Source organism: Phaseolus vulgaris, chromosome 1, assembly GCF_000499845.2.
Source record: "Phaseolus vulgaris cultivar G19833 chromosome 1, P. vulgaris v2.0, whole genome shotgun sequence".
NCBI classification, from domain to species: domain Eukaryota; kingdom Viridiplantae; phylum Streptophyta; class Magnoliopsida; order Fabales; family Fabaceae; genus Phaseolus; species Phaseolus vulgaris.
In genome coordinates, this window is record NC_023759.2 from 49,386,741 (window position 1) to 49,399,277 (window position 12,537).

General features: G+C 31.0%; 1 protein-coding gene across 1 annotated transcript; it reads right to left on the reverse strand.

Annotated features, from left to right (window-relative positions):
* Positions 1-6,801: 6,801 nt before the first annotated feature.
* On the reverse strand, positions 6,802-9,014 carry LOC137815061 (nematode resistance protein-like HSPRO2). Its single transcript, XM_068618091.1, has one exon. It carries the CDS (start codon positions 8,446-8,448, stop codon positions 6,949-6,951), a length of 1,500 nt encoding a protein of 499 aa, XP_068474192.1. The 5' UTR covers positions 8,449-9,014; the 3' UTR covers positions 6,802-6,948.
* Between the last annotated feature and the right edge of the window lie 3,523 nt (positions 9,015-12,537).

Genomic DNA, 12,537 nt, shown 5'->3' on the forward strand with positions numbered 1-12,537 from the left:
ATCTTTTTGGCCGTCCAATCATTCTGATTCATGAATTGGTATGAAGGGGACTTCGTTGGAAGACTATGATCGGAGAAACAGACAATGGTACTGTCCTTGCTGGCACGCCTCTAACCACGGAGACCATGGCCCACTGTGCCATTTTTCCATTCAGTTGCACATGCTCATATAAATATGCACAAGAGATGGAATTCGATTTCGCCATGTTTTAATTCCACTGTCAAATTCAAATGCACTCACCGTCATTCTACTCAAATTGTCGTTTTCAATTTTCATAGCCTATTGTCACAACATCTTACACCTTCAAGAGTCATAAGACTACCGTTTTTACCAAATTACACCTACCTCAAGATTCAACACTAGTTCAAGATTAACCGATAATCAAAACTACGACACTAAACGTAGGATTAACAAGATTAATTAGTGGTTAAATACTAAATGATACACTCTTAATCATTATTTAATTTGATTCAATAATAATAAACTCATGCAAATCATTTTATACTAATAGCACCGAGTGTTGAACACCGAAATTTTATTTGATCTTCAGAGTGTCTTTTACAGGTACCATTCGAGCTAGAAGTTTAAGAAAACAAGGAGTAGAGAAGCGAGATGAGTATAAGGAGATCGTTCGAGTGAAGGGAAAAAATGTATACCAACCAATTGAGAAAAAGACAATCATTCTCTTAGTTTCAACCTGGTTGAAGAACAATTAATTTATGTTCCTGTTAGGGATATGAGACCTAGAGAACTATTGAAGTCTTCGTCTTTCTCCTTCGGTCAGGCAGGTTGTTGGGTATTTGACTGGGGTTCTTCTCGTTTTCGTACTTCTCCTTTGGCTCTCGGTCTCGGGTGAACACTGAATGGGGTACCTGTGGAAGGCACTCCGATGCTCAAGTCAGTAAAGCGGGTGATCAGTATTCGGGTAGGTGCACAGTAATAAATGACGTACATTTCTCCTTGGGATGTGTGTTATTTATATTATTTTAATGGACTTATCTTATTGGGTCTGATTAGTGGAATGAACCTCACTTATGGGTGTATTACCTAGTTCTTAATGACGAATTAGCTTTATTGACCTTGGTTTGAGCATTGATGGATGTATGGGTCGGTCGGCCAAGCCGACTGTGACGATTTCCCTCGTCTTGACCAAGTTTCTGTAATCTCGACTAAGTTTTCCCAATCTCAGTCAGCAAGCCCGAATCTCGATCAGGATGACCGAATCTTCGATCTTGCCCATACCAATACAATTTACATTTCTCCCAACAACCATTGTCTTAAATATATTTAGATTAATTTGTTGTAATGTTAGACTATAATATTGTTGCTTGCTTGTAAAAAGTTCAACACTATATTTAGCTTATGAGTTGTTGTTTTAAAATTTATTTTTTTTTTCTTATTCCTTTCGAAAAAACTAGTGAGTATATAAATTCACTTCCTAACATATTTCTCCACGTTGTTAATATTAAATAGCCAAAGCCACCTTTATATATAGAACCAATCATACTTTTAAAAATATATCGAGGATTAGATAAACCTGGTTTTCTATCCGTTATGATCGATTTTCTTCTTTTTGAATTCGAAAATCAATTAATTAGAATATGGTTGGCCTATGGCTGTCCAGCAATTAACTTATCTCACGTCTGCTACATAATGTTTATTCTCAATTAGAATAATTGATCCAACTCTGCACTATTTTGTTTCTATAAGATAGAACGAGACAGTGAATAACTAAGCCATATACTTTTTATGCCTCCTAGTTTGTATATCAGGAACGTGTTCTTTATATTGAAGCACGAGGTAAAATCAATTCCAGAATTAAAGAAAATAGATATATAATAAAAAATTCGTAATTTTGTTGAGTAAAAATTGAAAGAAAACTATGTTATGATGACAACAAAATGAGTATGCCGATAAAGATTATAAAATGGTTGAGACAAGTGTTTTAGGTGATTTACAACTAAAAGGAATATTGTATTTTTGTTTCATAGAAAAAGAAAGAAATTTAAACCATGCACTTAACATATTATAATGGTTAATAACTACTTTCATTATAGTTATTCATAGACATGCAAAGTTGTTATCACATAAAACAAATTAAATATTTTTATACCTTTTTTTAATAATGCTACCTAACATGCGTTAATTTAGTTCCATGTCTGGTTCCAATGACTTGTCAGGGATGGCATTAATAAAAACAAATTATTTGTGATCACTTTGCCTTGTAAAACCATTTTTTAGTAAGCTTAGAGTTTTTCTTCATCATTGTGATCTGGCAATGCCACTCATGTCCTGTTCAAATCATAGTCCTCGACCCTTCTTGCTTCTTTTAAACTCTGGTTTTGCGATGTTAAATAAAGAAAGAGTTAACTATGTTATATATTTTTTCAACAAATTTAGATTATACGTTTTTTTTATTTATTTTTTAAATATTTACAGCAGCTCTCTTCGCAATATAATTCAACGGAATCTTTTAATTAAACAATTAATGGAGATTGATAGATAATATATAAAAATTATCATGATAACATTTTTAAATAATAATAAAAATTCAGTGAAGAAAAAAAATAATTATAGTGTTTAATATTGTACTTTACCCATTAAAAAAACTGATAAAGAAAAAACTTTGGTTATTCGCTTTTTGCTTTCAGAATGATGTATTATTTTAAGAATAAGAATTTGTCTCTTTCAATTCATAACAACGTATGCCTCAATAATTGAATATATATATATATATATATATATATATATATATATATATATATATATTATACAGAAAAGTTTTATTTTCTGTGTTGACAAACTATTGACGGAAAATTATTAAATAGTGTAATATTTCTTCACCATACACTGTCAACTAAATTAGAGCCACAAGTTTCAAATTATATATTTTTTTAATTAGAGGCTATATGAATCTTGACGGTTTATTTTGCTATATGAAAAATTCTCACAGCCGCACACTCATTATATCACATGCTGAATAATAACATTATTTGTATCATTTTCGTATTCATTCATTCTTCTTTTTTTACACCATGAACCCCATTTTGACCTTGCCGTGTTCTGATTTTCCTTCTATCTGATTATTTGTCGATACTTTTCATCTTGTTCTTGTTCTTTCTTTAACCCATTTTTGCATATATGTCATTTAGCAAGGTTCATGAACTTGGAATCTGGAGTGGTATGCATGAGTTCATGAATTAGTCCTGCAATATGATGGTACAGAAGATGGCTCTGAAGGAAGCACTTATTAATTTTTAGAACAAGAATGCAAAAGTTATATATAATGGTTATTTTAAATTTTTCTCATTTTTAATGATGTTTTTTCAAAACCTTCTACAAGGACAAATAAATTTAGTGTAATGAGTTCTGAAAACTTTAAAGTTTAATAAAAAACTTCCCTGTTTAAGAGATTCGTGGAACTGTTTAATAAAAACACTTCCCTGTTCTCTAACTTTTTGGATATGGTGTTATGTTACTTACAGATTGAGAAGTTCTAACGGGAATTATTATTATTATCTAATTGGATCAACAACAACATTGAGAAATCTTTGTTTATCTACCTGAATGGCACGTATACGTATATTACATTGTACATACCTTTAATTTCTTAATTTCTAGCTTTGTTTGTGATATGCTTATCTTGTTCTTGGAAATTTCAAAATTTTAAAGTTCATAAAAGTAGTGGATACACATCCTTATTTTATGTTTCATATTTTCTTACACGTTGAATCATGTAGTGTTGTTTTTTCTTGTGTTTACATTGCTTCCTTTGACGCATTCAACATAATTTCTTATCAATGTAAAATTTGGAGATAAATATCTAATGATGTCATCACATTGGTAATTGGCTCTTATAAATCAGTTTGACATTGAGGTTTGGAAAAATACAATTCAATACTATCGGATGTATGTATAGTAAAACTATATTATAAATTAATTGTAGGTAATAAGCTAACCTTTAGCATCTAATTGATAAAATTTAATTTCTCTGAGTTAATAAGTTAGTTTATTGAATGAAAAACATTTATTAGAACTAGCTTATAAGTTAGTCTATAAATATAAAATATAATTACATAATTTTTTCATATAAATATTAATAGAAATTGTATTTTTAAGACGAGGATATATTGAATTTTTTAAAATAATTAAAATTTTATTAAATTTTATTAAATTTTTTGTATTTTTATTTACTTTTTAGAATACATGCTTTTATTTATTTGTACAAGTTCTATTTAAACTGGTTGGTTTATAAGCAATAAACAATTAAAAATAATAAATAAACTAAAAGTTAAATTCTAATCGAAGTAGAATATGAAATAAAAAACTTAAAATAAATTATTTGAAATATATTATGAAACATTTTGTTGTAACAATCAAACTAATTATAGTTAAATAAACAAACTAGTATTTAATTTATTAGCCTTGCCAAATACATGTAAGTATATGAGTGTAATTATTTTTTAAGAATAAACATTTTTTTTTTACTTGTGAACACTTAATTTTATCTAAATTAAAATATTTTAAAGAAAAATATTATGTCCCTGGTGATAAAATATTTCTCAGAAACAACACTTTTCTTTTACTATAATATATTTTAGTATTTAAAATTTTAACTAATTTTCCCAATAAAAATAAAACATAGTTAAGTTTTTTTTTAATAATATAAAAGGTGTTGCGTAAATGCAATTGTTTTTTGCTATTAAATTATGCGTGGTGTCTTGTAACTGTAAGTTATAGATTTTATCGAGGTCAAAGTATATTTTTATTTTCTAATAAATGGTCGACTTTCGATTTTAGTTGATGTTTTTTTTTCACCTCTTTTCAATTTTTAGTCGCTAAGTTTAATATTTATAAAATTAATGCATTTTAATTACAGTTTTTACAAAATATTTTTTAAATGTTAATCTTCCGTAGTTACTTTTTAATATTCTTAATATTTAATTTAAGTTAAATAAATTACATTTGTTTTAAATGTTTTTGAAAAATTTATAATATTATATATTAACGTAGTACCACGAATAAACCTCGTTTCACAACTGTCAAAACATTACCTTGCATTGAAAACATATACTGTAATCAAATTTGACTGAACAGACAATTGACACTTTCAATATAAAAAATAAGCATTTTCTTTATAATTAAAAAAAAGATCACCTAACTAGAAAAATAGAAAAAATAACTTTGAGAGATGAGAAATATTATAAAAAAGTTAGTCATTGTACAAAGAATAAAATAATTTTCACAATTTTACTATCAATGGAGCCCCTTCAATAAAAATATAAATTTGTGAAAAGCATGACCTTTTGACTTCTAGTTTTAAGCACTCATCGTTGGATTATTGTGGTCTTTTTTTAAAATTATAGCCCAATGAAAAAGGTGTAAACAATAAACAATATTTTTAAAATCTTTTGCTGTTGTGGGTACAATTGAATGAGCTGGGCCAGCATAAATCATGAATGACCCACAAGGCACTGAGGGTGTTTCTCCCTGCACCCCAACAAATGGCTTCCTGCACCCCATCTATTTTGAAAAATACCATTTTATCCTTTTTAAAAATAACTTTCAGATTTACCATTCTGAAAATTAAAAAATTGTGTTTCAAAAAGAATATTTTGAAATATTTTTTTGCCTTCTAGAAACTCTTATTTCAAAATCATCCAAAATTATCAATGCAGAAAAAAATGTAGGGATGTAGAAAGAAATATCCGATTCTGAATGCATCTAAGCCCGTCAAATTTTATGTATGTAGACACACATATCCAAAGCTTCAAACCTAGTTTTAGCAAGTACTGAATTATATGTCAGAAAAGATACAAAATTCAAAAGTGATTTGTGGAAGGAACTAGATGCTCAAAACAGAGTAGAATATTACGGTTGAAAGGATTGAATAGAAGCAGTGGAAACTCAAGTTACTCCATAGATATTCCATCATTACCAAAACGATAACCATGTTCTTGTCTCAACTTTGGATGGATAAGTAACACGCTTTTACTCATTTTAACACGACACACACATTATCTTGCAAATAAATCAAATATCATAGTTAAAGAAAATAAATAAAAGGTATATATTGGGAAAGCAAAGATGATATAATACATCGAGAATCTGACTGAGCAAATGAAATGAGTTTATCTCTTTTTTTAAATGATTGTCGAGTTTTAAAATAAAAGTCACGTGGATGTTCATCTGAGGGAAATTCTCAAAAGTCTCAAGAGAGTAAGGGTTTGATAAAATATAAGTATGAATGAAAGTATTATTAAGTGTCTCAATATGGTCCCATGTAGGCATATTTGACTAAATTTGAACTTGGAAACATTCTTGGAACCTTCAACCGAAACCATGACTTGGTTTGTTTCCTACGAGTTTCTTTAGCTGGCGGCTTTTTTTTTTCCATGTTTGGTGGGTCTAGTTGCCTTTGCCAATATCATAATCAACATCTACTCAATCCATTTTCATAAAAGAGTAATAAAATCTTATAATGTTAAGAGTAAAATGGGAGCCACGTTCTGATTTAATAGGCAAACATGATCATAATTATCATTCATTACAATATAAAACACAGTCACAACATCTTAAGCGACATTTATCCACCTGGTAATCAACTTTTGAAATAAGAATTAATAATTTTAAGTTTTGGAATGACTAAAATAGTTTTTATAAATCAAAACTAAACTCAGACTATAAGTCGATAGTTTCAACATTACTTAAAATAAATAAAAAATGTATTCGCGAAATTATTCCAATTTTCATTTTTGAAGTTCTGTATTTCATTCCAAAGAAATTAACGAAGCAGAATCATTTGTCGAAAAATAATTTGGTATATAATTTAGACCGACGAAGCCCGTTACAAAATATAATTTTCTTTAAAAAGAAAAAAAGAATTTCTAAATTACAAATTTAGTTTTTGTGAATTACACGAAGATGAAAGTGTGTTGGTGATGAGATCTAACACTTGTTATCGCTATTATCCCAGAAGTAACCAAGGAAAGTCTTGGCGGCATCCAAGCTTGGAAAGTACGTCGGTTCAAGGAATAACTGAGTCAACGAGTCACCCGACTCGCAACTCAGTCCAACTCGGTTGCCGTTAGCCTCCGAACTCCCCATCACCACCGTCAAAACTTGCTTATACGCGTAGAAGAACCTCTTCATCGCCGCTTCAATCGCCTGCATCGCCTGCAACACGTGAACCTTCTCGAACGCGATCTTCGAGACGTACAGTTTCATCGCCGCTTCTTGAATCCTCGGTCCTCCCTTCGGATCCACCTCCACCTCCAATATCTCCGGCACCCTGTGCCTCAGATCTCTGCACATTTTCGTCAGTTCCACCAATTCCTTCGATCTGAAGCAGAAAGACGCCGTTTCGCCGCTCGACGAGCGCACCGAGAGCTGGTTCTTCAAACGCAAGAATTCGTCCGGATCCATCATCAGGTGGAGATCCTCCACCTCCGCGAGAAGCTTCCAGATGCGCTCCACCGCGTGGCAGTCCTGCGCCGCCTGCTCCAACCTCCTGGAGACGATAGCATCGCCGATCCTCTCAAGAAGCTTCCGCGACGCGTGGATCCAGGACTCCGCGATCTGGAGCGTGGCATGCACCGCGTGGTTCTCGTGGTTCTCCACGCGCTCGTCGTAAGGCGTGGTCTTGAGCGCGTGGATTTCATTTGGTTTGCAGACGCGATCGTAGAGCAGGCTCGGTTTCCCCGCCTGGTTCGACTCTCCCAACCCTAGGGTGTAGCTACACCTCCTCATTTGGCATTCCACGGTGAGAAGAATCCTCTGCGCCACGTCCTTGGATTTGTACCACGTGGCAAGCCGCGGAAGAAGACTGGCCTCGCTGTAGCTTCTGTTGGTGGTATCTAGAGTGAGATCAGCGGTTGGGACGGCGCCACGTGTCTGAGAATTGTACTCCTCGTCTTCGCACAGCATGGCTATGATCTCTATCTGATGAACAGCGAGGGACTCTATGGTACGTTTCCATTCTCTTCGGTTGGAATGAGGCCTGGTATCGGAGAAAGCAATGGAAAGAAAACGGAAAGTGACTTCCAAAGCATGCAAGGCAGGTTTCAAAATTGGTTCGTTGGTCCAATTGGGAAAGTCTATTGAATTCCAAAGGGCTCTGAGTTGTGGAAGAGAGAGATAGTAATCGTATGCAGCACAGAGTGAAGGTGCAGCGGGAGATATGTCTGTGGTGCGGAAGGGAAGGTGCAAAGAGGGTAAGGAGTTGGCGGAGAGCGAGAGTTTTGGAGATTTGGAAGACATGTCGGAAGCGGGCATCTTTGATTTCCAATGTAAATCAACCATTTTGGGAGTTTTGTGTTGTTGTTGTTGTGTTGTGATGAGGAATTGAAACGGGGAAGGAAGATTGAAGGGTATATATATGGAAGGAAGGAGAGGAGTGATGGAGTTGTGAAATTTGAAAGACGTGTGGACTGGGAATGTTGGGGGCATGAAGAAGAAGAATAATAAGGAGAAGAAAGTCGCGGTGGTTTTAAAATGATTTAAAATTACGGAAAGTGGTTTAGGATAAAGAATATATTAATTTGAAGATTAATTAAGGAGAGGGGGCGATATTTATCTTGTGGGAAAGAGGGAGCGGCAATGCAAAATTGAAGCTTATCCAAAACTGAAGAGGCTCTCCGTTTACTTTCAACTCTCAAATGGGAAACTGGTGCTTACTCCAAGTTACGGCACGCGTTGGAAGGCAGCGTTTGGTTTCCCCACCCACCGCTTTTTCACACTCCTCTTCTTCTGTGCCCAATCATTCGGCGCTCGGTTCGCCCTAATATCCTTCTCAATTCATTTCTAAAATTATCATATCAATCTCCTTTTTTATTCTTCATTTCTATCATTTTTACCTTTTCAAATTCATACTTATTTATGTATAATTAATCTACTCTCTAGACCAAAAGGTTCAAAAGGGAGAAAGATTGACCAAAACGTAGAAAAATTAACAGTAAAATTGAAAAATTAAATAAAAAATAATAAAGTTCATTAAATAGGTCCAAAAGTAAAATATGTTTAAAGAATATTAAGGAAAAAAAATAAAAGTCCAATTGAATTTAAGATGGTCAATAAAAAATTGTAGGTATAATGAATTTTATTTCATAATTAATTAAAATTGATTTTGACTTTAGGAATTATTTTAGATAAGAGAAGTTAACAAATTAAAAAAAAAATTGTTTCTATACTCCGTAGTAACGTTATTAAGGATTAACTTGGTCATCTACTCTCAGACTCATTTAAAAACTTATATTATCCCTGTGTTTTTTGTACTTTAATAGAGGTTGTTGATCTCTAAAGTTATTAATAAATCTCATTATCTATAGTCTCTTCATGTCCTTGATGCTGCAGAGTGAGAGACTCTGTAGACTTTAAACCCTATGTCTCTATATCGACCAATGATTCTAACTTCTGTATTTACATGCTATATCTCACTCACATATACTGTGTTAATATCGAGATACGCCATGGACAATCAAACTAATATTTCTCCAAAAACTAAATAAATAATCAAATTTAGCTTCTTTTTTCGATAACTGTGAAATGTTTCTTAACTTCTATTAATAATTATTTTTGTCATAAAACTTTGTTTATCACTTGTAATATTCATTTTTCGACCTATTTTTTGTTTGTAAAACTTGAAAGACTTTAACAAATGAACAACCTTTTACTAATCACCATTTTTAACAATTACGTAATAATACTGTTGCGTTTCATTGGAGACAAAAACAAGTAACTAAAAACACTTTGAATCTAGATTAAAAAAGAATTCATAAAGTAATAAACAGGTCTGGCATAAATGCTGTGATCAGACTCCTTTCCAATCTGACAGATAATAATAATAATAATAATAAGAATAAGAAATTTCACTGTTGTTCTTACACAGTGGCCTAATTCATGAACTTACTTTAACTCAGTCTTAAGTAATATGCACGAAGACTTTCTTTGGGTAGATACACAGTAACTATACATACATACATATATATATATATATGTGTATAGTGTGCATTCCTTAAAGAGTAGGGAAATGTAGGAGAAGACTAGATACGCAGAATGCGAATGGTTATTTTGGTAGAGATGAGTGAAGTTTCTTTGTCACAAACTGCCCAATTTGGCCGTGCTTTCTGGGAAAACGACGGCGCCCACACTCCACCACATCCACTGCTTATTTTCTCCAACACACTGTTTTAGCTATTAAATTTGTTTCAATTAATAATATTTTATATTTAAATATTATGAATAAAAAACGTAATTAAAAGAAGAGGCTCGATTAAAAAAAAACTGAATAACAATCATAAAAAGATTTCATCAGCGTGGATAATTTCTTTAGCAAGAACTATCGGTGGAATTCGCCAACTTTGTCATGCGTCAGAAAATATCTCAGTAGCCGCCACTTTTCACCTTTTATAATGCATAAAAAAAACCATTTACGATAAAAACGACATAAATTTGAAGTACATTACACCGATTAAACTGGGCGTTCTCCCATGCAGAACAACTGGCATATGATGACCAAAAAGGTTAATCAGTATTCATTTACAATTAAAGATTAGTTCACAACTTTCGTAGTTAAAACGAAAGGTTGTATCTTAAATTAGCCAGAAACATAAGGATTTGTAGTTTGAGTTTCTTTTTCCCCTTTCAATTTTCTCACATGTTATAGTTCTATTGATTTCTTATTCTTCCTTCTTTATCTATACTGTTTTTAGTCTTTATTTATTATAAAATACTACTTTTATACTTTTTATAATATTTTAATATTGTATTAAAATTATCTTGAATATGAAAAAAAAAATTAAAGAGTTCTTTTTATTAAATGTTTGTTTCATCTTCAATTATATATTTATCTAAAATCAACTCTTATTCTATCAAAATCATTTTCAATCGGATTTATCCATGACATCATACAACCAAGGTTTTGAGACCTATATAATTGAAATTTATGACACCATATTACTTTTTGTCACTAATTTTTATAATCTCATATTTATCTACTCCTTTGTTATAATCCATACCATGTTTTTTTTAGTTTCCATTCATCACATTTATTACTAATTACACTTCTTTAAAATCATAATGATTCGTATTAAAATAGTTTAAATGTTTTAACGATATTATCCAAATTTAGTTACTAAATAGATATAACTATTGTATCTTGTTCTTACATGACTCTTACATGTCGGTCAACAACTTACAGGTAAATTAAAGATACACCAGGTTTGAACAATATATAACCTTCAAATTATGAGTGTGTTAATCAGATCGTTGTCCCATCTTCTATCTTCTATATTTTGACCTTAAATTCATGCCTTGTATTTTCCTAAACATTTTATACTCAATGCATTTAATTTTATCTTTGAAACTTCTAAGCTTTATAATGAATTACTTTTGCTCAAACAAAAAATAATCTAAAACATACCTTAGAAAAAAGACATCATCCAGATGTACGACATCACTCATCTAACTCAAGATTAATTTAAAATATAAAATAGTTGGTAGTTAAAACTTTGGTACTAATAATCTAAAACATATATTAAAAAGACTACCATCTAAATATACGACATTACTTATCTAACTCGAGATTAATTTAAAATATAAAATAGCTAGAAGTTAAAACTTTGATACTAATATTAAATATCAATTTAGATATTACTTTAAATTTTTCTATTAATAATAAAACCACTTTAAATATCAATAGTCTTTTATTTATAACATAATATATAATTTAGTCAATATAATTAATTAGTTATTTTTTTATCTCTAAATTAGTTGTTATTTAATAATTTTTTTTAAATTTAAATAATAAAAAATCACATATTTAAATTAAATAGATCATTCTGTTCTGTCTGCCACTTTCTTTTCATGAATCTAGATTAAACACTGAGATTTACGTTTTGAGGGTGAAGTTTCCTTCTTCTTTTAACATGGTGTTGATTCGTTTTTAAGTTTTAACCGTCTTTTTTATGATTTAGGGTTTAAGAAGATGAAATTGGAGAAACTCAATTAAGTTGTCTCTTTAACGAATAAAAAAAAACATAAACAATTTAAATAAAACACTCTATAGAAGATTGAACAACACAAATTTTCTTTCATGCATCTAACCAGCCATGTCCCACTCTGACAACTATCTTCATCTTTTGACTTCTGAAAATGATGTTTCTATAATTCCAATTTCAATTTCTCCTTTGCAGCTTGCACAGCTGGATCCCTCCCATTCTGAGTTTTTGTAATATTATATAGCTCAATGCACTGTCATTACATAGTTAATCACTACTTTTTCTTAAGATTCTTCACTATTTACTTTATCTACTATCTTTACCAAGTGAATATCCACTATTAATATCGCCCAAACTTAATATTTAGAAGTAAATTATATCTCTTAATATGTACTTAACTTAATTATTATAAGCATCTTGTCTTAATACTAATATTAACATAATAATTAATACTATATCAGTCTACACTCAAGATTCATTATGATCATATTAGTATGTAAACTAATAAAGATAAATATTCTTTATGAAAAAAAATATGTAT

What these genes read in the sequence shown, in the direction of transcription:
- LOC137815061 (XM_068618091.1), bottom strand. Translation starts at nt 8,448, where the DNA reads ATGCCCCCAACATTCCCAGTCCACACGTCTTTCAAATTTCACAACTCC.